We start from the raw sequence: 25,430 nt of genomic DNA, 5'->3' as shown, positions 1-25,430 counted from the left end.
CAGTTCCGGGTTCGGGGGCGTCTTCCTCACGTGCTCGATATAGAACAGCCGAGTGGCACCGTGTCTTCCCTATACCTCCGCCAACAGAATTTGTTGAGGTAGAGCAGGGCGAGAGCGCTATCACTTCTGACCAATCGTATCCCCCCAGGGCTGGGCCTGAGGGGCGGAGTCAGGCATTAGGGCGAGTAATTGGCTAGGGGAGATTGTCCTTTCCACTAGTGAGGAGGTGCGGCAGGATGGAGGGGCGAGGCCTGGCCGCTGTAGAGCTTCTGTACGGTCTCAGACTGTAGAGGTGCGTGGGGCTGAGAAGAGGCAACCCAGAGCCATGGCGGCGGTGGCTGCGGCGGCGGCGGCGGCATTGCGGGCCCGGATCCTGCAGGCGAGTGAGGGTGGCGCCAAGGGGTTGCGAAGCTCGAAATTCGTCCTTGCCATCCGCTCTCTGAGCCAGCCCCTTCATGGCTGACCCTTCTCTGTGCCCATCGGACCTGTGCGGCCCTGTCCCACCCCTCACTCAGTATCCGCCTTCGTTAGATCCAACCCTGGGCTCTCAGCCCTGGCCCTTTTATTGTTGAGCCTCCCCCGTTTTCTGGCTCTGGCCCACTCTCCTCTTCGAGGCTTGCCTGGCCCTGCCGACACTCTTGCCCTCACCTCTGTCGGTCTGCCCACCGTCTTCCCTTTCCCCTCTGCACCAGCCACCTCTCTGCCACAGAAACTCCCTTTCTGGTCACCTTTCTTAGCATTCGGCCGGGAACCTCCAAATTGTCCCCTTCCCCCACCCTTCTTCACAGTCTGCAATCCGAGGTAAAGGCCAGGGGGCGGGGGGCAGGAAGCACACGAGGAGCGAGGGTCAGTGAATGAACTTTGAATCTCCTTCTCGGATTGTTCACTCCGTTTTCCCAAAAGCAGTCATTTGCTGAGCTGTTTTCCCCGGCTATGGCTCTTTGCAAGTTCCACAGGCTGTGTGGACTGTTGTGCCTTCGCTTGCCAAGACTTTAGAAAATGGGAGCCAGGGAAGATAAGCAGTCCAAGTTTCCACCCCAGAGTCAGCTTGTGCTGTGCTGTGCTTAGTCGCTCAGTCGTGTCCCACTGTGCGACCCCATGGACTGTAGCCCTCCAGGCTCCTCTGTCCATGGGGATTCTCCAGGCAAGAATACTGGAGTGGGTTGCCATACCCTCTTCCAGGGGATCTTCCCAACCCAGGGATCGAACCCAGGTCTCCCGCATTGCAGGGGAATTCTTTACCGTCTGAGCCACCAGCGAAGCCCCAAGTCAGCTTAGTTTAACTCAGCTCTGCTCCTGGGGTTGGAGTGGGGTAGAGATGATCGGATCTTCTCTGAAGCCAGCCTAAGGACAGGTGGTTGAGCTACAGGAGCTACATGCCTGAGGCCTGTAGCTGTTTCCAGCTGTTCATAGCCTTTCCCGGTTGTTCAAGCCTAGCAAGGACATACATTATGAGGCAACATTATCAAACCTGCAAGAAACAGCTTTGCTTTTCTTACTCATGTTCAGCTTGGGAACTACTTCCTCTGTATTTCTGGGCTTATACATAACATTAGTATTTATCAGGTTCAGTGAGTTCTACTCCAGAGACTATGCATTTTTAAGATTCTTAGCAGAGTCCGCAAAGGTTCCAGTTTAAATGTGCTATTTAATGGGACAGTGTGAATGGATTGGACGGATTTGTCAAATGATCTTGCCTAACTCGTATTTCTTGATGTAATCCTGGTTCTGTTTTTCTAGGTTTTGTTTTGTTTTTTGTTTTGTAGTCAGAAAACAAAATTTCCACCCTATATTTTCCATTACCAACTTCTCCTGGAAATCTTTTATTAAACTGGCTTTTTTCCTTTGCCTCTTCCACCATCACAAGTCACTGAGAGCCTTAAAAAACTATGTTGTCCTTTGTTTCAAGGAAAAGAATCTCCCTCCCCAAGTACTTTATTTTGGAAATAAACACTTTTTTCTGATTCATTTGCAGAAACTTCTGCATTGACCTTTAAAAGAACAGAGATAATAATTCTAGGAGTTACTATAACATGATAGTTTGAGAGTAGTCTAGATTCTGGCAGTCCAGATATTATCACTCCCATTTAAAGAAAACTGGTCTTAATATGACTCAGTGACTTTCTTCAGTAATACAGTGGAAAGAACACAGGCTTCACAATCATACTTGGATTCTATTCCAGCTCCACCACTTCCTAGTTTTGAGAATATTTGTGAAGATTAGAATTAATGAAGTAAGTTATTGTGTTCAGTCACTAAGTTGTGTCTGACTCTCTGTGACCCCATGAACTGAAGCACGCCAGGCTTCCCTGTCCTTCACCACCTCCCAGAGTTTGCTCAAACTCATGTCCATTGAGTCAGTGATGCCATTCAACCACCTCATCCTGTCCTCTTCTCCTCCTGTCTTCAGTCTTTCCCAGCATCAGAGTTTTTTCCAATGAGTTGGCTCTTCACATCAGGTGGCCGAAGTATTGAAACTTCAGTTTCAGTGTCAGTCTTTCCAATGAATATTCAGGGCTGATTTCCTTCAGGATTGACTTGGGTTTGATCTCCTGGCAGTCCAAGGGACTCTCAGGAGTCTTCTCCAACACCACAGTTTGAAGGCATCAGTTCTTCAGCGCTCAGCATTTTTTATTGTCCAGCTCTCACATCCATACATGACTACTGGAAAAACCATAGCTTTGACTAAATGGACCTATGTCGGCATAGTAGTGTCTCTGCTTTTTAATACGCTGTCTAGGTTTGTCATACCTTTTCTTCCAAGGAGCAAGCATCTTTTAATTTCATGGCTGCAGTCACCTGTCCACAGTGATTTTGGAGCACAAGAAAATAAAGTCTGTCACTGTTTCCATTTTTTCCCCATCTATTTGCTATGAAGTGATGGGACCGGATGCCATCTTCTTAGTTTTTTGAATGTTAAGTTTTAGGCCAGCTTTTTCACTCTCTTTCACTTTCATCAAGAGGCTCTTTAGTTCCTCTTCACTTTCTGCCATTACGGTGGTATCATCTGCATATCGGAGGTTGTTGATATTTCTCCCAGCAATCTTAAAGGTCATCCAAGGTTTCCCACCTAGTAACTGATGTTGCTGAGAATTCAGGACTTAAGTCTAAGCATCTCTTTCTGTGTCAGACACTGGTCCAAACTTTGGGAAAGGATAGATAAGTAAAATATTCACTGAAAGCCTTCCTATTGTAATACAATAAGTGCTAAACAATAAGACTGCGCAGAGTACTGCAGGAACCTATGGAAAGAGCCCCAAACTCAACCTGTGCAATTCTAGAAAAGCTTCCAAAAGGAGTTGATCTTGGTTTGAGTACTGCAAGAGTAGGAGGCCTTTAGCCAGAGAAGGGAGTTCCTGCCAAAGAAAATAGCAAGTGTAAAATAAACATCTAGAGATCAAGAAGTTTGGTGTGACTAACATAGGATAGTTCTTTTCAGTAACAGTACTAATGAATGTGTCTGGAAAATGAAAAAAAGAAAATGAGTGTGTCTTGGAAAATGAAGAAAAGACTAAATGACTATCATTTAGTCAAAAACTAAATGATAATGTTTTATCATACCAGATGTAGTGCCTTTTATGCCCTCTTGACAGCAGGGAGGCTATGTGCAAGTGACAGAAGAAAATTAAGTGGCCTAGAATGCTCTCCTTGGCTGATCTGTACATTTTCTGCCCTAAAAGAGTTTGCGTGTGTGTTAAGTCACTTGGGTCATGTGCAACTTTTTGCGAACCTATGAACTGTAGCCCACCAGGTTCCTCTGTCCATGGGATTCTCCAGGCAAGAATACTGGAGTGAGTTGCCATACCCTCCTCCAAGGAATCTTCCCAAGCCAGGGATTGAACCCTCGTCTCTTAAGTCTGCATTGGCAGGCGAGTTCGTTACCACTAGGCGCCACCTGAGAAGCCAGTGAGAGAGTTTACATGAAACAAAATTAATATCCCACTATTGCTTGGCTGTATACTCATTCTTTCATTCTGCAGAATATTACTGAGTGCTTACTCTAGTCCAGGAATGCTACCAGGTGATGAGGGCACAACTGTCTAGTGTTCTAAGGGAAGACAGACTTAATAATGCTATTCTCTAGTGTGATAAGAGAAATAGAGGAATTCAGGTGTTTTATGAAACAGGTACTTAGCTTTGACCTGAGATTGAGACTTAGAAACTTCCAACTCTGCTACTGTACCACTCACTCACAGGAGTTAACCTTGTTTTTTCTACTTCAGAGGAAACTAAAACCATTAGATGAGAACGTCCTCAACTTCCTACTAGCAAGCCTACAGAACTGACCTGTACCTGTACCCAAAGTGATAGGGAGCTCAAGAATAGACGTGAGCCAAGCAAGTGGGATGAAACAACTCCAGGCAAGAGGGAGCAGCACGTGCAAGGGCAATGAGAGCACAAAACGTGTTCTGAGTGTCTGGAGCATAGAGAGAGCAAGGAGGAGAGCAGCAAACTAGGAAACTAGAGAAGTAAAGATTCTATGTAGCGTCTTCTAAGCAACATCGAGGTGAGTCTTTATCCCAAGGACAACGGAAAGCCATTGGTGCATTTTAAACAAATGAGTGATCCAACCAGGTTTGTGTTTTAAAAAGACCCTTTGGCTCTGGAGTGGAAACAAGAATCAGAGGTTTAAGATTGAAGGCTGAGAGACCTGTTAGGAATCATTACCTGTTCGGAAACCCAGGTAAGAGACAATAATGGTGTAGACTGGGAAGAGGGAGCAAGAAAAGGGTTGCATTTCTAAGACTTCTGGGAGGACAGATTGCCAGGACTTGTTTGATTCACTGAGGAGAGAGAGAGAGAAGAGTTAGGGTGACATCTGGTTGGGCACCTAGGTGGATATTAGCCCCATTCACTGAAAGGTGGGCTTAGGAAACAGAGCCGGTTGGTGGGAGGACGATGAGGAGGTCGGCTTTTTCAACATGGACCTAAATAATATCCAAGTAGAGATGTGGTGAAGACAGTTATGTAGGTATTACCTGATGAGGAAGATCCTGTTGAAGAATTAAAGATTTGGGCATCACCAGAATCTAGCTAATTAAGCCACTAGAGTTAATGAAATCACCCAAGGAGAGTTGGGACCTCTCCTTGTTCAGTAACCCAAGCAGTTAGAGGCCAGGTATAGGAGAAGGAATCAACAAAGAAGGCAGAGAAAAAGTGGCCCGAGAGATAGAAAAGATACCAGGGCATCACAGAATATAAGTGGAAAGGGGATTTGGGACAGAAGGTCTGGTTAACTCTTCACCTCTGCTGAGAGGTCAAGTACAAGAAGGACTGGGAAGGGTCCATGGAGAAAGTCATTGGTGTTCTGGTGTTCAGTCATAAAAGTAGGAGTTGATCGAAGAGCTAGTGGGAGATGAGGAAATAATGGTAATTCGTATAGAGAAAGAACCCTTGCTATTGGATGGAGAGAGGTTTTAAGATACAGGAAAGAAATGATAATTGATGGAAGTGTCAGAGGCAGGAGGAACAGTTGACTTCAGAGCACAGGTTCAGAGATTAGCCTTAAATTGGAAGACATACCTCTTCAGTCATACATTGACTGTGCACCTCTGTCTCCCGGTTACTCTATCTTCATGAACCTTGGTAGCTGCCTTCTCCTCTATAAGAGGTGAAAGGAAAAAATGATGAATATTGGTCAGTTTTGTAGGCTTGCTAGTAGGAAGTTGAGGAAGTTTCCATCTCATGATTTCTGTTTCCTCTGAAGTAGGAAAAATAAGATCAGCTCAGTGAGAGGGAAAGGAACAGAGTTGAAAATTTTAAGAAAATTTGGTATGTTTTGAAATATCAAGGAATGTGAGCAAATAAATATTTATAGTAATACAGTAATAGTAACAACGTTTAATGAGTACCAACTACTTGCTAGCTGTTTTTCATACCTGGGCGGTCTTGATCTAGTAACTCTGTGAAGTAGGTAAACAAGATGCAGTACCTGTCCCCATGGAATTTATAGTCTTGGGGTGAAAAACAAGTACCTAGGCTATTAACAACACAGACAAATAAACTCAATAGGGAAATACTAGGTGTTAGGGAAAAATAGGTGTACAGAAAAGTACACCTAACCAAGTCTGAGGTGGGGAACGTCAGGCAATATAGCTATTGAACACCTATTGTGTACCAGGTACTGTGTTGGTATTTGGAATGTGGCTATAAGACATGGTGGTTTCCAGGAGGGTGTTGCTGGTTTGAAATAGCTTTTGTGGTGAAAGGAGAAGCCATAGACTAGGCATTTTGACAGGCTGCTGGCCCAAAAGACCAGCACCTTTTCCTCTGGATAGTGCTGTAGGCACGCAAACAAATTCTTGTACTTTATGCAGTCCTAAACTCTTTGGTTAACGTGGTCTCTCTTCAGATAAGGTAATAGGTTATTAGAGTGCACCTTCCTTTTATATTCCAGTCTTGAGTATTTTAGTTTGCTCACTTTGATTAGACTTCTGTATTTCTTAAATCAACTTCCTTAGCATATACACAAACTATTTTTTGAGAGTGACTTTATTTTAACTGATCCCCCCACCCTAACCATTTGCTGATTAAATTCTATTAAATATTACCTATATAGCACATTCTTTTCCTATTAGGTGTATGTGGCATTTTTAAAAATAGCTTTATTAAAATAAAATTGATCCAAGATAAAGTGTATAATTTGATGTTTTAATATTTGTATACACCTGTGAAAACATCACAATCAAGATAGTGAATATATTAATTGCCCCAAATTGTTTCCCTCTGACCTTCATCTTTTCTTCCACCATCATCTCTAGGTGACCACTGATCTGCTTTCTGACACTACAGTTTACATTTTCTAGCTTTATATAGGTACTCTTCTTAAGTCTAACTTCTTTCACTCAGTATAATTATTATAATTATCCATGTTGCATTATCAATAGTTGATTCCTTTTCATTGCTGAGTAGTATTCCAATATCCGAATATACCATACTAGTTTCCCTATTCACCCATCCAACCTTTGAGTTGCTCCCAAATTTTACACTGTTACCAGTAAAACTACTATGAACACTCGTGTTTAAGTATTTGTATGGGCGTATTATACATACACTTGACACTTGGTTATATACTGTCTTATATTCAACACCTTTGTGTTAGACACCATCTTAAGTGTTTTCTTATTTTTAGATTTAAGGTGACTACATTTATCAGGCCAAAACTAGAAAAATACAGTCTAATGACCAAAAAACATTTTTTTTAAATCAGGACTATCCTAGAAATTGAACACGTGACTGTTACGAGTTTTTGTTCTTTCATAGTTTGCTATGTCTCACAGCCTCACAGCTTTTTTTCTCTTTAAAGACTGTGTGACCCTTGAGAGCAAACACCAAGTCCTTTTTCATATACCCATAGTAACTAGTAGAATATTGAGCAGATGGTGGCCATTCACTAAGTTTTTAATAATTTTCTGCTCTCATTTATCAAAATAATCATTCTTTTACCTCCCAGGTGTCTTCCAAGGTGAATTCTGTTTGGCAGCCAGCATCCTCCTTCTCTTCGTCTTCAGTGGTGAGTTTATTTGATAATAAAGGTTGACTTCTGAAAAGGAATCCAATACAGTTTGGGGGTATTTTCTTTGCATCATTGTGATCAGAGTTTATCTGACATTTTCTATCTTGATTTTCTTATCATGCATTGTGTCTGTTATGTTGTAAGCATTTCCAGTATTGCAAAGTGATCTTTATGACTATGATTTTTTTTTTAATAATTTTATTTATTTGGGGCTGTGCTGGTCTTCGTTGCTATACAGGCTTTTCTCTAGTGCAGCCAGTAGGGGCTACTCTCTAGTTGCAGTGCGCAGGCTTCTTATTGCCATGGTTTCTCTTATTGCAGAGCATGGACTTTAAGGCACTCAGGCCTGTAGTTGTGGCACATGGGCCCAGCAGTTGTGGCTCCCACGCTGTAGAGTGCAGTTTCAATAGTCGTGGCGCATGGGCTTAGTTGCTCCATGGCATGTGGGATCTGCCTAGACCAGGGATCGAACCCATGTCTCCTACATTGGTGGATTCTTTACCCCTGAGCCACCACGACTATGACTTTTAATGCCTATGTAATATTCTATCAAGTAGATATCGTGTGAATTAACTAATAATTTTCACAAATAACATTTAAATTTATTCCTTTTTTCATTATAAAACAAACATTTATTTATATCTTTTTTTGTTATTTTTGCTTCTTTTATATTATTTCCCTTCTGAACTGGGATTACTGTGTCAAAAGATACAAACATTTTCATGACTTCTAAAGGTTTTCTTGACCCTGCCTCAAAGGTTGACTTCTTTACAACCTTTAGAGTTGTTTTTACAGACCTACTGTCTATTAGCCATAACTAAACCTGATCTGTAAGGAATGGTGCTCAAAATCCTGTTTAGGTAGAAGCATGCACATATTATAATATAGTAGTCTTTCACCTTTTTTGTCCTACAGACCACATTTGAAAATTTAATGAAAACAAGCTGCTTCTTAGAAAAGCTACACACAGAAATGTTTTTAAAAATATTTTTGATCATAAAGATAAGGCATGCTCATGGTAATGTGCCAGAAAGTCAGCTGGACCAACAAATCCTAATAGCTGATATTTGTTAACACAGAGTCTGCTGCTTTTTTAGTATAAGGTTGTCAGTGACATGGGCTTCCTTGGAGCTCAGATGGTAAAAAATCTGCCTGTAGTGCAGGAGACCTGGGTTCAATCCCTGGGTCAGGAAGATCCCCTGGAGAAGGGAATGGCTACCCACTCTAGTGTTCTTGCCTGAAGAATTCCATGGACAGAGGAGTTTGGTGGGCTATAGTCCATGGAGTCGACTTTCACTTTCTCAGTGACATATGTTTACTCATGAAGTTCCACTGTGTGATTACAGGGAATTTTCTATTTACAGAGAGATCACAGTATTGAGAGGTTCTGCCCCATCTTAATAAGCTCTACGGAAGAGTGTATTGTGTATCTCTTTCCTAGTGGTGACATTTCTAGAAAGCAGAAAATTCAGTTATCAACCCCAGTTCTTTTCTCCTTGTGAAAGGGAAAGAGAGAAGTAAAGCAGTTAACTAATACAAAGTATTGTGTTTATTTTTTTTTCTCCCCCAGCCAACTGTAAAACTCTTCATTGATGGGAAATTTATTGAATCCAAAAGTGACAAATGGATCGACATCCACAATCCCGTAAGGAAAGCTGCTTTGGGGCCTGAACTTCTTACTAGCCTAGAATTCTGGGAACACAGTGGGAGAAATAAGGACCTGGGTCTCTATTGTGAAGCACATAGCGCTGCCCCTGTGACTATATGAAGAAGGTGGGGCAGGGACAAAGGATGATCGATGTGCTGCCTTTTCCATCAGGCCACCAATGAGGTCATTGGTCGGGTCCCTCAGTCCACCAAGGCTGAAATGGATGCAGCAGTTTCTTCCTGCAAACGTACTTTTCCCTCGTGGGCAGACACTTCAATATTAAGCCGTCAGCAGGTCCTGCTCCGCTATCAACAACTCATTAAAGAAAACTTGGTAAGAAAGCTGAATGGTATAATTTCCCAAAGTGTTATTTAGATGCTACTTGTCACTCTCATAGAGGCCCTGTTAGCTGCCCTCCCTAACTGTACAATCCAGAGAGACATAGATCATGGCTCTCTTCCTCCAATGATTTCTCCCTGACTTTTATTCTTTTTTGGCTGCCTGAGAACTAGAGGGAGGCACATCTTTGCATTGGCTTCTATTTGTGTGTTTTCTCTCTAGAAAGAAATTGCCAGGTTGATCACGCTGGAACAAGGGAAGACCCTGGCAGATGCTGAAGGAGATGTGTTTCGAGGCCTTCGTAAGCAGGGAGTCCCTCTAGGGGAGTTCAGGGACATTGGGAAGAAGCAAAGGAAGATAAGAGTCCCCCAGAGTGGGGGACTACTGCTTCCTTTATGTAGGTTTTGCTATCCCATATCCTCATACTTGTGGGAAATGACAGTACTTGGTTATCTATGCCGTTGGTTTACTTCATTATTGTACTCCAATGATCTTCCAGTTGGTTTATGCATTTCACTGCCTTCTTCCCATTCAGATGATCTCATTTCATGCAACCTGTTCACATAGCAAATCAGTGCTTTTTCCCTCTGTCATTGGCCTTGCCACTCAGGGCTGACTAGAGCATGATGAAGCTAAGTACTGGGCAGTGTGAAGAATTGCTCGCCTGACTGCTGCTTCTCTGTTCCAGAGGTGGTTGAGCATGCCTGCAGTGTGACATCCCTCATGCTGGGGGAGACCATGCCATCCATCACCAAAGACATGGACCTTTATTCCTACCGTGTGCCTCTGGGGGTGTGTGCAGGCATCGCTCCGTTCAATTTTCCTGCCATGATCCCCCTTTGGATGTTTCCCATGGCCATGGTGTGTGGAAATACCTTCCTGATGAAACCATCAGAGCGAGTCCCTGGAGCAACTATGCTTCTCGCCAAGCTGTTTCAGGACTCTGGTGCCCCTGATGGAACACTGAATATCATCCATGGACAACATGAAGGTACCTGCCCTTCTGGACCTGGCACTTAATTTGGCTACCAAAAATCAAGATATTGAGGCAGTGATGGGTGTTTTAGGATGAAGACTTCTAGGGATGAAGGGATTTACTACTAATAAGTAATCTCCATGTTTGAAGAAAATGTTTGTTGACTATTTTGCCAGCTCTGTGCTAAGGTAACTAACTGGGGAGTAGCAGTGCTTCTTGCCCTACAGAATATATTAGAACAAAGAACTATGGTTGGGACAAGATAGGTAAAATTAAAGAGTAAGTTTTCATTTCAACATTGAGGGGACTTACGTTAACTTAGAATTTATAGACTGCAGAGGTACCGAAGTCCTTCTGATTCATATAATAATGGCTAATACTTAAAAAGTGCCTCCTTGTTTCAAGCACTGTTCCCACTGCCTTCCACCTGTTATCTCATTTAATCTTTACAACCACTCTTTCAGGTAGGTACTATTATCTTCCCATTTTACAGATGAGAAAATTGGGGCATAATGAAATTAGCTGATTTTGCCCAAAGTCATGTTGCTGGAAACTGTCAAAAGTTGGGATGTGCATACCTAAACATGCCAACCATGGTTTTTACTTTTAAATACTATGCTCTATTGCCTCTCACATGAGGGCACAGTAATATCTGAGAGTCCCAGTACAAGTGACAGTTGAGGAAATATATTCATAAAAGACAAAAGGAGGAGTCAAGTACTGAAAGGCTTTTATTTTGGAGGAAAATAGGAGTTGTAGCCTTCAGAGTTAAAGTAAAAATTCTGGATTGGCAATTAGGGAAAATAATGAAAGGGAAGAGGTTTTAAGAGAGGGACTTTTCTTGCGGTCCCGTGGTTAAGACTCCGCACTTCCACTGGAGAGGGGGGCGCAGGTTCAGTCCCAGGTTGGGGAACTAAGATCCAACTAATGGTGCTGCGTGACCAAAAAAAAAAAAACACAAAAGAATTTAAGAGAACAAGGACAGAACTCCAAAAGGGAATTCCAGGGCAGGAAAACAAAAGTATGAAAACTTCTCATTCGTAGCAGTGAGAAAAGGACAAATTTGCTATGCTGAGAAGTCCATAGCCCTTTTTTCCTTTATGATAATCATTTATTTTCTTCTTAAAGCTGTAAATTTTATTTGTGATCATCCGGATATCAAAGCAATCAGCTTTGTGGGATCCAACCAGGCAGGAGAGTACATCTTCGAGCGAGGGTCAAGACATGGCAAGAGAGTTCAAGCCAATATGGTGACTTCTTGTTCTTTTTTCCCCCAAATTCTGTTGTATGTATTAAAATTACCTGGAAAAAGCCCTTCAGCAGAGAGACCACTCATCCCACTCTAATGCCAGTGTTTCTTTATTCACAATTCATCCTGGTTGTCTTCCCTTTAACCACAAACTTTGTGATGAGTTTTATTCTCACTTTAATTACATTTTATCCAGGTAAATCTCAGTGATAAGGTCACATTTCTCCTTAAGAAAGATATTCAGATTCTTTGGGCTTCAGCCCAAAATTCTGTTTCTGGCCCTGTTTCTTCCTTCATCCCATGTTTTCAGCTAGCCCTCATCCTTCCTGCCTTTAAGGCAAATCCTAACTACTAATGTTAAAGATACGATCTTCCCTAAGAGTCCAGGCTATTTAAGGCACTGTGGTGGTGGTGGTGTAGTAAAGAGCCAAATATCCCTGTATGATATCTGAGTGTGGTTTACTTGGTTGCACAGTTTTGCTGTTTCTTAGTGACTAGATCCTTGGCAGATACTAAATATAATGTCCAGTTGCCATTCTTACCCTTCCACTAATATTGCAGAAAGGGAAGCCACCTATCCACAGGCTTAGAAACTATTCATGAGATGCCCATTTATTTCTTTTCATGGCTGGATGTGTTTTGGCCAATTTGATTTATGCCCGTGCCAGTTCACTACATATTTCTTCAATGTATTTTGTGTCTAACATTAATACTCTGTGTAACGGGATACAGTTAAGTAGCAGACAAGGTATCTATTCATGTATTCAACTATAGCTATATCTGTAAATATGTGGAAATGACCCTGTATCATCCTACATAGAAATTTATGAGGCTGTGTATCTAGAAGCAAGTCAATTAGGGAAACTTCTTTCTACAAATTATCAGAAGGTCTCCCTCCTGTTTTGCCTTTCAGCTGGCTACTGGAAACCCTTTGTTTACATTGCTCTTCATATAACTGGAAACCCTAACAAACAATAGATTCTTTCCTACCTAACTTAGAAAAAAGAAGTGAGTTCTCCTTGGTTCCTGGATGAAGTGTTTACCCAGTCAATCTGAATGTGATTGAGACAGTATTTTGTTTGGGGTGGGGTTTTTTAAAAAAAATAATAGTTTTGATCTAAATAAATACCTGTCAGCTTTTCAGCTGAGAAACTGAAGAAAAAGTAACTTGGAGACTTACTCAGTGTTACCAGGAATTAAGCAATATCAAAATGATAATAAATCTCCTTTCAAAGCAATATAGGATAAATTCTCAAGTCCTTTTCTTAAATTCTCATCTGAAAACTTAGATTCTTTAATTTCTTAGCCTAATTGTATTTTACGAAGGAAGATTCACGTACTTTCTGTATTTCTTTAGGGAGCCAAGAACCATGGAGTAGTCATGCCAGATGCGAATAAGGAAAATACCCTGAACCAGTTGGTTGGGGCAGCATTTGGAGCTGCTGGTCAACGCTGCATGGCTCTTTCAACAGCAATCCTTGTGGGAGAAGCTAAGAAGTGGCTGCCAGAGCTGGTAGAACGTGCCAAAAAACTAAGAGTCAATGCAGGTAACCAGTTTTTAGACTTTGCATATCTGGCACTAAGCTCTGGGTTTTTGCATTGGCCTTGTCCAGTGGGAGCAATCATGTTTATTCTTACCACTGCCTCTCTCTGTACTGGACTACTTGCCATTCAGATTCATCTTTAGTTATCACTCATCATTTATGTTCATAGAGACCTTAAATGCTTCTGTGTTGTTTTACAGGAGACCAGCCTGGAGCTGACCTTGGCCCTCTGATCACCCCCCAGGCAAAAGAGCGTGTCTGTAATCTGATCGACAGTGGAACAAAGGAAGGAGCTTCCATCCTTCTTGACGGGCGAAGTATTAAAGTCAAAGGTTATGAAAATGGGAACTTTGTTGGGCCAACCATCATTTCAAATGTCAAGGTGAACAACTCTGAATTATTTATTTCACAAACATGTGAGCAGAAGGCACCACTGGAGACAATGGAATCTCATTGCTCTCATTTATAAATGAAGACATTAATGACTAGAGACCTCATCTCTTGCCAGAATTACTCAATTGTTTTATCTCAACTCTGAATGAGTCACCCCTCCTAACTCTCAACCTCTTTCCACTATATCAGTGGTTGGAAAACTTTCCGTTAAGGGATAAAGAGTAAATATTTTTGGCTTTGCAGGGATAAATAGCCTCTGTCACAAATACAATATATCAACCACCCAGTGTTTATTGAGCCCTCCCAGTACGGGCTCAGCAGTAAAGAATCCACCTGCAATGAAGGAGACCCAGGTTGAATCCCTGGGTTGAGAAGAGCCTCTGGAGGAGGAATGGCAATCCACTCTAGTATTCTTGCCTGAAGAATTCCATGGACAGATGGACCTGGCAGGGTAGAGTCCATAGGGTTGCAAAGAGTTGGACACGACTGAGTGACTTAATACTTTCACTTCACTTTCAATGTTTATTGAGTACCTGCATCTTCACCAGAAAGCAACAAAAGAAAAAGAATTGGTGTCAATTTTTATTTACCAAAACTCTTGAAAGTTGCTCATCTAAAATTAATGACTACATTGAGGGTTTATTTTTTTTTTGAAGTTCATATATCCCCACTATTCCTATTATAATCCTGAACAATCAAGAGTTGAGTCTAAGTATAATAGAAATTATGAGATTTCTTGCCACAGAATCACTGAAGAAAAATCCACTTATCCAGCTACAAACACAGCTGCAGTGGTGAAAGATGTTCTGAATGTTTAATGTGACCTGATACCAAAATAAAAATGAACAGACTCATTTAGGAAGCAAAGGAATGAATGAGAAGGGATTATTTATGTTATAGAAAACTTACCACAGGATTTCTTTAAATAGGAAAATTCTCCTGTTATGTTTTTAATATATATTTGATTTCTAAAATGAATTTTCAAGTAGCTTTTCAGTAACATAACAGTTGTGTAAACAACTAATACAGGCATAAATCAGGAAGCTAGTGATGGGTCATGAGATCAAAAAATACAGTGCATAAAGGAAAGGAATGTAGTTATGTCGTTATAGAAATACGAGTTTCAAGTTACTTATGATTGGTAGCTTGGAAGATGGAACATGGCAAGAAAGGACTTTTTTTTTTTACAGGTGATTTAAAATGAAAAGAGATTACTAACCTAAAAACTGTAAGCTGTGGGTAATAAAACACCAAATAAGCAAAAAAACACTGACTTCTTTTCCAATGCATCACTCCTGGCAGCCAAACATGACCTGTTACAAGGAGGAGATTTTTGGCCCAGTTCTTGTAGTTCTGGAAACAGACACTTTGGATGAAGCCATCAAGATTGTAAACGACAACCCATATGGAAATGGAACAGCCATCTTCACCACCAATGGAGCCACTGCTCGGAAATATTCCCACCTGGTGGATGTTGGACAGGTTTGTGAACAGAATTTTTAGGAGATTCTTGTAGCCATTTACAGTTTCCTGTATAAGGGGAGAAGGTAAACAGTGATCAGTCACTGCGTCTGCTCTCCCTTGATGCCCCATTTCTTCCTCAGGAATGAAAGTTCATGGGATGGAGGATTGGGTGGAAGGTGGGTAGTTAAATTGGTCTCTCTGATGCCCAGCACTTGTGCTTCTAAATGGAGAGTTCCTTCACAGAGTCTTTTTCTTAGTGGTTGACGTGGCTTTGTTCTGCTTTAGGTTGGGGTGAATGTGCCCATTCCAGTGCCTTTGCCAATGTTCTCATTCACCGGCTCTCGAGCTTCCTTCAGGGGAGACACCAATTTCTATGGCAAACAGGTAACTTCAAGTTTTAAAAAATATTTTTCCTCTAAGAAACCTTCTTGAATATATTTAGGAACAAGGATTCTGCAAGGAAGGGACTGCCAGCAGCTTCTGTGAGGCTATATATTGTTCAGCAGTGCTTGTCAGGAGGTTCCCTAGAAAAGATATGAAAGTTAATAAAATTTTGCCATTTCCTGAATAACTCAAGGCAGCAACAGAGTTTTGCGGAAAGAGCATGAGTAAGTCCAAGCTTTTATATATGCCCTCTCCTCTGCCTATGACCCTTTCTTCCTACATCCCCTTTCTACCCTCCTTCATCTGACTGTTAACCACCAGTTTAAAGTGTGGACTTGCTAAAGAGAGTCACCTCTGACCACCATCCCCTCCAGTGCTGGGTTGGGTATGTCCCTCAAGTGCTCCCACCACACATTTCCTGTTATAGTCACTCATTTACTAAAAATTTTATTGAGCACCTTCTGTATATTAAACAATATTCTAAGTAAAATAAATGCTGTAAGTATAGCATCAAATAAAAAATAACTGTATAAAGCAGATCTGGAACCAAATTACCACCATTGTCACATCCTTCAACTTGTGCATATACCCTAAAGCAAGACCAGGCATGGCATGATCAAACAGTAGAAATGGGTTGGAGCCCAGTGAGTGAATGAGGGAGAGAGTAGTAAGAGATGAGGTTAGAGAGGTAGACAGAGGCAAGTCAGGGGGACTGTTTAACTCATGTTGCTGCTGCTGCTGCTGCTACTAAGTCGCTTCAGTCGTGCCCGACTCTGTGCGACCCCGTAGACGGCAGCCTACCAGGCACCCCCATCCTTGGGATTCTCCAGGCAAGAACACTGGAGTGGGTTGCCATTTCCTTCTCCAATGCACGAAAGTGAAAAGTGAAAGTGAAGTCGCTCAGTCATGTCCGACTCTTCGCGACCCCAGGGACTGCAGCCTACCAGGCTCCTCCGTCCATGGGATTTTCCAGGCAAGAGTACTGGAGTGGGGTGCCATTGCCTTCTCCATAACTCATGTTAAGAAGCCCTTATCACACTGTAATTATTATTTACTTATCTGAAGGACATAGCACCAGAGCAAGTAACCAAATACGTGTTGGACAAACGGCCTAGTGAAAAGTTCTTTGTAGTCCCATAGAAATACAGCCGTTTTGGAACACTCAATAAAAAATTACTTGTTTTCTATACAGGTCTCCCTTTATAGATTAATAATAAATTAATGGTGGGATTACATAGCAGAGTATGACAGTGTGGTCAACTGGTTAAGAAAACACTGGTTGTTTCGAGATGGATTATCCAATTTGTGCATTAGTCACAGCTTTTGTAAAAATGATTAATTTGATACTATTAAACATTTCTTTCAAGGGAAGCAGAGTAAAACTGTTGCTTAAAAGTTTGTTGGTTCGTGGTTTTTTTTCAACCCTCCATGTCTTTGTTTAATTACTGTAAGTTACTCTAGTAAGTGAAGCAGTAAGTCAGGCTTCTTAGAGTAAAAGACTGATCTTATGCAGAGTTGGAGTCTTAAATCTTTAGGTAATTGAATTGCTATTTTGCATTCCGTAAAGAAGACATAAAAGTATCATTCTTACATAATAAAATGTAATCTTTAGTTGTATCTTATATTTAAAGTATGTAATAATCTCTAAAATTGTTTTCACTGTATTAACATGGCCCAGATTTTGTCTATTAATTCTAGAGGCGTATTTTAATCAAGCTAGTGAGTTGTGTTCTAACAGTACTCTTCTAGCTTGCTAGTAATTTTGTGTGTTAGATTTGCACACTCTATTATCTTTTGCTCAAGCCTATTCTTATAAAATAAATACAAGTTTAACAGTTTACATTGTCCAGTTTTTCCATTTAGATGTTCTTGGCTAGTTTTAGCATAATGATAGCTAAGATTTGACTCTTTACTATGTGCCAGGTAATATGTTAAGTGTTTTACATAGATTATCTCATGAACAGTATATGGAATTTTGGTTGCACCTATTCTGCAAGTAGGAACATGAATAGCATTTCACAATACCTCCTTCAAAAGTTGATTAAAAGAAGAATCATGAAACCCCCAGGCATATATGATAACTTTTTTTTCTTTGTTCTCTTGAGGGCATCCAATTCTACACTCAGCTAAAGACCATCACTTCTCAATGGAAAGAAGAAGATGCTTCTCTTTCCTCACCTGCTGTAGTCATGCCTACCATGGGCCGTTAGAAACAAGTCTGTTTCAGACTCCGTGCATACTGAGTAATCACTGTTTATTCTTAACCAACTCCAACTGCCTACTTTACTCAGATCAGAACCCGGGGATTGGAACACCTTGTAACTAAAATCTTTCTCAGGATCATTGACCCCTGTTAAGTTGCTAATAGGGAGATTCCTAGTGTAACTCTGAAACCATATTTTCACTTGCTCTTCATAATTTTATTTTTGAGGTCACTGTTCTAACTGTGAAATGCTTCTCTGGAATAAGAGCTTAGACCTGTTTTCTAAAAATTCTCCCCATTTCTGATGGATGATGTGGAGGGAACATTAGTGTGTGTAAAGAAGATCTCCCAAGTAAGAGGATCTCTTGGATGGGGACATAGGTCAAAAATAATTCACCCTTTGGTTGATCCTCAAACACAGTCCTACATAAATGCCAGAAGGTCAGACCCCTCAGCCATGCTTTGCTGAGCCTCTCATTTATCCCACATTACAAAGACATAATCCATCTCTGCTTATCCCACAGTTGTGATAACTGCTGCTTTCTTTCCTGCTGAATGCCACTTTGTCCTAGTGATTCATGATCACAAATTCTACGATTGTTACTGTTCCTGCTTCTTAAAACCACTTACTATGGATACCTCAACTTTTTGGATAAATCAACTTTTTGTTGTTTGTGTCAAGTGTTAAATTTCAGGGTTTGCTTCGGTAATCATTAATTAGTGCTTCAGTCATTAATTTAGATGCCAGCAGGTTTTGTTTTGTTTTTAAGAAAACTATTTCAAAAGTTAAATTAGGCCCAGAAATCAAGAGGTATTCCAACCATGAAAGTCAGCCAGACTCTTTTTTTTTTTTTGATGTTCAACAGGATCTCACATTTATTGAGAAATGATTAATGGTTTAAAAAAAGGCAATGCCTTTTTCTCATTGGTTGAACAAGAAACTGAAGAAACATTACCTATATGTTTTACAATATTTTTCTCTTCCAAAATGTATTTCTGAAAACAAGTTTTGACCACTGTTCTGCACTTTGAAATCAAATTAATCCTGACTAAATCAGTATAATGGACAAAAACAGAACATTTCTTAGGACTCCTGGTACTCTACTTTGAGTCACAAAGGGTCAGAGAAAATGAACCACCCTTAAAGATACAACCTTGAGAAACACTGTTAAATTCTCCAAGACAAAAATTCTTCCTAAAAATAGTCTTCCAGTTTGGAAGGGGAAAACAAAATTCTCACTTTCTGGAGTACAGACCCAAAACCTTCAAACTCAAGTGTTCTCCAAGTGTGAGCAGGATTCTTAACCTAAAGTAAGTCTAACCTGATACTACTTGCTGAATTTTTTATATTGTGCTTTTCTCTTGCCTGCATTTCTCATTTGTAATACTTTTTAATGAAAGAACCCTTAATGTAAAGTAATTGATTAGGGCCTAAGAAATTTCAAAGCTCTCTATGTGTGAGGTAGTAGAAGAAATGCATTGACAGATTCTTCTGCAAACGTCTTTATGCTTTTTGTTTCTTTGCTATAGCTCAGCTTTAAGTCAGAACAGAAATTTTTGTACTAAACAGAATAGATTCTTCCTGCTCTGCCATGCTGGCTGAATCCTGTCTTTCTGTTAGAGTTCTGATTGTCAGGCAGATGATATGGGTCATTAATTTTTCTGCTTCCTCATTAGTTACATAGATAATACTAACTTATTCCATGGGGGTTATTTAATGAATTAAAGATGGTAAAACCTTGAAAATGTTTGTGCACTCTGGATTTTAGGCTTAATATTACTACCACCTGCTAGACAGAATGTCAAAACCTTCAATCACTTAAGGTGATTGAACTTTAATAAAATACGTTTTATGACCCTACTGGCCCATTTTTTTTTAAGGGGGGAGGTCTGCCTTCCTAAAGGTGAGGCAATAGAAATTTATAATTTTGTAATAGAATGCTCCTTGTTTTATCTCTTATTACAGCTGGCAACTGATAGTAATACTTAATCCAGTCCAACAACTACAGGCTGGGTTGAATGAAAGGTCATTTTTGTCTGAATTCCAAGTGGAATTAAATAAAATCACAGAGACATCTAAGTTTTCCTTACATTTAAGGGAAATCACTCTTTAAGAAATAATAACTCATCAGAACTGTGTTGCTATAATTAGAATCAATTTATTTGGCTAGCTATTTGCTACTCAGAAGAGTTTATTTCTTAGATGGAAAAAAAAATCTGTACAGTTCATGCTAGTAGCAGCTAAAAAATTCATTATTTTCTTTTTGCTTTGATGTGGCCTCATTTGAAATTTCTCAGATTCTACATTGTACTAATTGATTATGTACAACAAATTACAAGTAAAAAGCTCTTGAAAAGAAAACCTGTTTTTGTTTTGCTGGTTTTTTATGGTACCATACTTCCTTATAATGCCATTATCTATCTGCTAGCCTGTAGTGACTCAGCTTCCCAGCTCTGTACAAAGCCAAGAAAGAGGTACATGGTCATTATGTTTATTCTTACATAAATGATAGTACATATTTTAGCTGGGCTATATATTTCAAAAGGCAATTTATAGGTTTTCCACACTAAAAGCACAAATATGCATTTGTATTAAATATATGCTTTCCTTAATATGAACAGTTATTAAAGTGTCCACAATCAAAAAAAAATATGTCCACAATCTCACACTAATGTTATTACTCGTTTCACTGATCCCTGAGAACTGGCTAGTAGAGAAAAGAACTGTGACTTAGAAGAAGCTGCATGAGGAAGGGAAACAATTATGTGTATTGTTTGGTTAAATTACAGCTCCTTACTGTGTCAGACTCTTGTGATCCTTTCTGAATATTGTGTATCAACAGTTCACCAGTAGAGTCTAAGATCGGCACTTGCTGGGTGATGAACGTTTGATCTTGAAGCTTACTTTCATCCCTACAATAATGACAAAGTGAGACCTGTCAACAACTGTACACACATGGAACTTGGTTAAAAAAAAAATAAGACTTATGTTATTCTCCCTCAATTCTTGTATGTGTAAGATGTCCACAACCACCACTGCAATCAGGCTCATGTTCATTGACTGTTAAGAGAGCTTACCCAAACTCCTTTGTTGTTTCATCGTCAGGAACAGCATAGTCTGGAACTGGAGGTCTAGAACTCTGGCTGTATTTCCTGTAGTGGGGATATGTTAACAATGAGGCAGTGTCGTCACATGCTATGTATTTCAACTACACTTTTAAAACTGCTAAAGAGAAATGTTTCAGTTGGATGGGTTTCTAATTTTCAAAAATGCTATTATACACACATAGAGGCAGTATATTAGGCAAGTTAATTAAAACTTACATTCTTCTAAAGTTGAGACACTGACTTTAAGAAATGGAAATATTTATGAAGATAATCATGATATTCATACAACAGATATTGTGATGGGCAAGGTTGAACCAGAGTACTGACCAAAAGCAAGCCCCAAAAATTCCCTTCCCACAAAAAGAATCTCAAAGCACAAGAAGGTTACCCAATGGAGATAGACCTAGCACAAAAATTTTTCCTAATATTTTGGGAAGTCTAGTTTAAGAACAGGAAAATAGGCCCTCTCGCCTTCTGATATGGCCCACATTCTGTCTATTGAGCATCTCTCTGAGTATTGTGTTTCTCCCTGAATAAATCTCCCAAAAAATTCCCTTCCCACAAAAAGAACCTCAAAACACAAGAAAGTTATCCAATGGAGATAGACCCAGTACGAAAATTTTTCCTAATACTTTGCAAAATCTAGTTTAAGAACAGGAAAATAGGCCCTTTCGCCTTCTGAGATGGCCCACATTCTGTCTATTGAGTATCTCTCTGAGTATTGTGTTTCTCCCTGAATAAATCTGCTTTATTTTTAGACTATCTAATATAGCCAGATTTTGAATGGGGTTATGCTGCTTTCATATGTGGCTAATTGAAGATGAGTTTTAGGAATGGGATGTGTTTTTATTTGCTGGCAAATCAACCTACTAAAACTTGATAACTGTGAAGCCCACTTTCAAATTAGAATGATGTTGATTTCCAGTTCAACACTGAAAGTACTACTTGTATTTCTTCTGCCTAGAATGCTTTTTCCACCTCCCTTTTGTTCCTGTTTCCCTTTAGAGGTCAGCTCAAGCCTTTACTTCCTCAGAGACTTTTCCTGATCTCAATTAGGTCAGACTCCCCTAATCTAGGCTCTCTTACCACTAAATACCACTCCTTTGAACCTATGTCAGAGTGGTATTTTTGTGTGATGACTTGAACAATATTTTTCTTCCCACGTAGATCATAAACTCACTGAAATAAAGCATGATGTCTTTATTTGCTTAACACTATATCCTCAATAAATTGTTGTTTAGTCTCTCAGTTGTGTCCGACTCTTTTGACCCCATGGATCAGAGCTGCCAAGCTCTTCTGTCCGTGGGATTTCCCAGGCATGAATACTGGAGTGGGTTGCCATTTCCTTCTTCAATATATATGGCATTCAATGTGTATTATGTTAAATGAATTAATGGATGGATTAAATAAAAATTTAAATATCTCCATAAATGTTTATGGAAATGTTTCCGTATTTTTCCATATGGAAAGTATGGTTTTCCATATTTTTCATTTGCCTTTATACCACCTTCATTTCTTAAGCAAAAAATCTTTTTTTAATTTATTTATTTAGGCTGTGCTGGTCTTCGTTGGTATACTGTGTGGGCTTTCTCTAGTTGTGGCGAGTGGAGGTTACTCTCTAGTTGCAGTACGCAGGCCTCTCATTGCAGTGGCTTCTCTTATTGTGGAGCACGGGCTCTAGGGCATGCCAGCTTTGGTAGCTGGGACACATGGACTCAGCAGTTGCAGCTCCCAGGCTCTAGAGCACAGGCTCTATAGTTGTGGCCCATGGGCTTAGTTGCTCCAAGACATGTGGGATCTTCCTGGCTGAGCCACCAAGGAAGCCCTCTTAAGCTAAAAATCTTAAACATTTACTTTCTTCTCTATATTCCTTTTAACCTTTATCACCACGTTCTGCTTCTCCTTCCTTAGTGTCTCTGTTCTTTTCTTTATTCCAACTGCCTCCACTCTTGCTTAAACCCCTCAGCACACATGCCCAGAGCTGTGCAGCAGCTTCTGCTGGTCCCAGCTCTGTATGTCCTTCAATCTATCATGCATGTCACTGTGTTAGGTTAAGGTCAACTCTGAGAACAATGATCTGCAAACCCTTCCAGTAGGAGAATCTAAGAGTATGGCTTATTGTTCTTTGTATTCCTTCAAGGCAGAGAAGAAAACTATGCTGCATTACTCCAGAATCTATATTACAAAGTTCAGAATTTACTGCATGGTTTTTAAGGCTCATCATATAGCAACCTGTAGATTAAACCTTATTTCTAATTACTAATTACTCTTACAAATAGCTGTGAAAAGAAGAGAAGTGGAAAGCAAAGGAGAAAAGGAAAGATACACCCATTTGAATGCAGAGTTCCAAAGAAGAGCAAGGAGAGATAAGAAAGCCTTCCTCAGTGATCAGTGCAAAGAAATAGAGGAAAACAATAGGATGGGAAAGACTAGAGATCTCTTTGAGAAAATTAGAGATACCAAGGGAACATTTCATGCAAAGATGGGCTCAATAAGGACAGAAATGGTGTGGACCTAACAGCAGCAGAAGATATTAAGAAGAGGTGGCAACAATACACAGAAGAACTATACAAAAAAGATCTTCATGAACCAGATAATCACGATGGTGTGATCACTCACCTAGAGCCAGACATCCTGGAATGTGAAGTCAAGTGGGCCTTAGGAAGCATCACTATGAACAAAGCTACTGGAGGTGATGGAATTCCAGTTGAGCTATTTCAAATCCTGAAAGATGATGCTGTGAAAGTGTTGCACTCAATATGCCAGCAAATTTGGAAAACTCAGCAGTGGCCACAGGATTGGAAACGGTCTGTTTTCATTCTAACCCCTAAGAAAGGCAATACCAAAGAATGCTCTAACTACCGCACAATTGCACTCATCTCACATGCTAGTAAAGTAATGCTCAAAATTCTCCAAGCCAGGCTTCAGCAATATGAGAACCATGAACTTCCAGTTCAACAAAGGCAGAGGAACCAGAGATCAAATTGCTAACATCTGCTGGATCATCGAAAAAGCAAGAGAGTTCCAGAAAAACATCTATTTCTGCTTTATTGACTATGCCAAAGCCTTTGACTGTGTGGATCACAATAAACTGTGGAAAATTCTGAAAGAGATGGGAATACCAGACCATCTGACCTGTCTCTTGAGAAACCTGTATGCAGGTCAGGAAGCAACAGTTAGAACTGGACATAGCACAACAGACTGGTTCCAAATAGGAAAAGGAGTACGTCAAGGCTGTATATTATCACCCTGCTTATTTAACTTATATGCAGAGTATATCATGAGAAACTCTGGGCTGGAGGAAGCACAAGCTGGAATCAAGATTGGCAGGAGAAATATCAATAACCTCAGATATGCAAGTGACACCACCCTTATGGCAGAAAGTGAAGAAGAATTAAAGAGCCTCTTGATGAAAGTGAAAGAGGAGAGTGAAAAAGTTGGCTTAAAGCTCAACATTCAGAAAACTAAGGTCATGGCATCTGGTGCCATCACTTCATGGCAAATAGATGGGGAAACAGTGGCTGACTTTACTTTTGGGGGCTCCAAAATCACTGCAGATGGTGATTGCAGCCATGAAATTAAAGACGCTTACTCCTTGGAAGGAAAGTTATGACCAACCTAGATAGCATATTAAAAAGCAGAGACATTATACTTTGCTAACAAAGGTCCGTCTAGCCAAGGCTGTGGTTTTTCCAGTAGTCATGTATGGATGTGAGAGTTGGACTATAAAGAAAGCTGAGTGCTGAAGAATTGATGCTTTTGAACTGTGGTGTTGGAGAAGACTCTTGAGAGTCCCTTGGACTGCAAGGAGATCCAACCAGTCCATCCTAAAGGAGATCAGTCCTGAGTGTTCTTTGGAAGGACTGATGTTGAAGCTGAAACTCCAATACTTTGGCCACCTGATGCGAAGAACTGACTCATTTGAAAAGACCTTGATGCTGAGAAAGATTGAAGGCAGGAGGAGAAGGGAACGACAGAGGATGAGATGGATGGCATCACCGACTCAATGGACATGAGTTTGAGTAAACTCCGGGAGTTGGTGATGGACAGGGAGGCCTGGCATGCTGTGGTCCATGGGATTGCAAAGAGCCGGACACAACTGAGTGACTGAACTACTGAATTACTCTCTCAGTTTAGTTCAGTTCAGTCGCTCAGTCGTGTCCGTCTCTTTGCGACCCCATGAATTGCAGCACGCCAGGCCTCCCTGTCCATCACCAACTCCCGGAGTCCACCCATACTCACGTCCATTGAGTCAGTGATGCCATCCAGTGATCTCATCCTCTGTCGTCCCCTTCTCCTGCCTCCAGTCCTTCCCAGCATCAGGGTTTCCAAAGAGTCAACCCTTTGCATGAGGTGGCCAAAGTATTGGAGTTTCATGGATGGCATCACTGACTCAATGGACATGAGTTTGAGTAAACTTCAGGAGTTGGTGATGGACAGGGAGGCCTGGCATGCTGTGGTCCATAGGGTTGCAAAGAGTCGGACACAACTGAGCGACTGAACTGAACTGAATTACTCTCTAGCATCACCAAATTTCCTCAAGCCAGGAAGTTTCTCCTTAGTGTTGCCTAAATACCCTCCAGACAAAAGTCCGTATAGTCAAGGC

General features: G+C 40.6%; 2 protein-coding genes and 1 long non-coding RNA gene across 26 annotated transcripts in view; 1 reads left to right on the top strand and 2 right to left on the bottom strand.

The window, feature by feature from the left end:
* The first annotated feature begins 217 nt into the window (after positions 1–217).
* On the top strand, positions 218–20,078 carry ALDH6A1 (aldehyde dehydrogenase 6 family member A1). Of its 11 annotated transcripts, none has more exons than XM_081509074.1 (13): positions 218–379; positions 4,224–4,507; positions 7,454–7,510; positions 9,087–9,161; positions 9,336–9,497; positions 9,726–9,804; positions 10,192–10,494; positions 11,608–11,729; positions 13,086–13,275; positions 13,473–13,654; positions 14,968–15,147; positions 15,415–15,513; positions 17,619–20,078. In XM_081509074.1, exons 5-13 carry the CDS (start codon positions 9,384–9,386, stop codon positions 17,721–17,723), a joined length of 1,374 nt encoding a protein of 457 aa, XP_081365200.1. In that variant the 5' UTR covers positions 218–379; positions 4,224–4,507; positions 7,454–7,510; positions 9,087–9,161; positions 9,336–9,383; the 3' UTR covers positions 17,724–20,078. The 11 variants fall into 11 exon arrangements, with proteins under 11 accessions (XP_081365200.1, XP_081365196.1, XP_081365198.1 ...); XM_081509070.1 differs by having other exon boundaries at positions 14,968–15,151; XM_081509072.1 differs by having other exon boundaries at positions 7,454–7,513.
* LOC145513279 (uncharacterized) lies at positions 2,936–3,895 on the bottom strand. The gene is made up of 2 exons (XR_014059271.1): positions 3,731–3,895; positions 2,936–3,356 (listed from the first exon to the last, which is right to left on the bottom strand). It is a non-coding gene; the product is annotated as an uncharacterized LOC145513279 (long non-coding RNA).
* The window catches only part of BBOF1 (basal body orientation factor 1), a 38,358-nt gene continuing 24,120 nt past the window's right edge, over positions 11,193–25,430 (bottom strand). For 5 of the 14 annotated variants that reach the window (XM_081509060.1, XM_081509058.1, XM_081509059.1 and 2 more), the window contains 3 exons: positions 20,795–20,869; positions 20,515–20,629; positions 13,939–15,653 (listed from right to left, as the gene is read on the bottom strand). In XM_081509060.1, coding sequence (XP_081365186.1) covers positions 15,642–15,653; positions 20,515–20,629; positions 20,795–20,869 — 202 coding nt within the window. In that variant the 3' untranslated portion in view covers positions 13,939–15,641. Of the gene's footprint in view, positions 11,413–13,938; positions 15,654–19,855; positions 20,171–20,462; positions 20,630–20,794; positions 20,870–25,430 lie in introns of those variants that run through there. The other 9 variants (XR_014059257.1, XR_014059258.1, XR_014059254.1 and 6 more) reach the window with 4 other exon arrangements.

This window comes from Giraffa tippelskirchi, chromosome 7 (genome assembly GCF_054371585.1).
Source record: "Giraffa tippelskirchi isolate mGirTip1 chromosome 7, T2T-mGirTip1v1.2.pri, whole genome shotgun sequence".
Taxonomy (NCBI): domain Eukaryota; kingdom Metazoa; phylum Chordata; class Mammalia; order Artiodactyla; family Giraffidae; genus Giraffa; species Giraffa tippelskirchi.
Note: the sequence above shows the minus strand (reverse complement) of the source record. Positions and strands in the feature narration are given on the sequence as shown.

Excerpts from the sequence above, each read along its gene's own strand:
- ALDH6A1 (XM_081509063.1), top strand. The coding sequence starts at position 326 with ATGGCGGCGGTGGCTGCGGCGGCGGCGGCGGCATTGCGGGCCCGGATC. Across the intron at positions 7,514-9,086 it reads CCTTCTCTTCGTCTTCAGTG|CCAACTGTAAAACTCTTCAT; the intron begins GTGAGTTTATTT and ends TTTCTCCCCCAG. Across the intron at positions 13,655-14,967 it reads CCATCATTTCAAATGTCAAG|CCAAACATGACCTGTTACAA; the intron begins GTGAACAACTCT and ends CACTCCTGGCAG.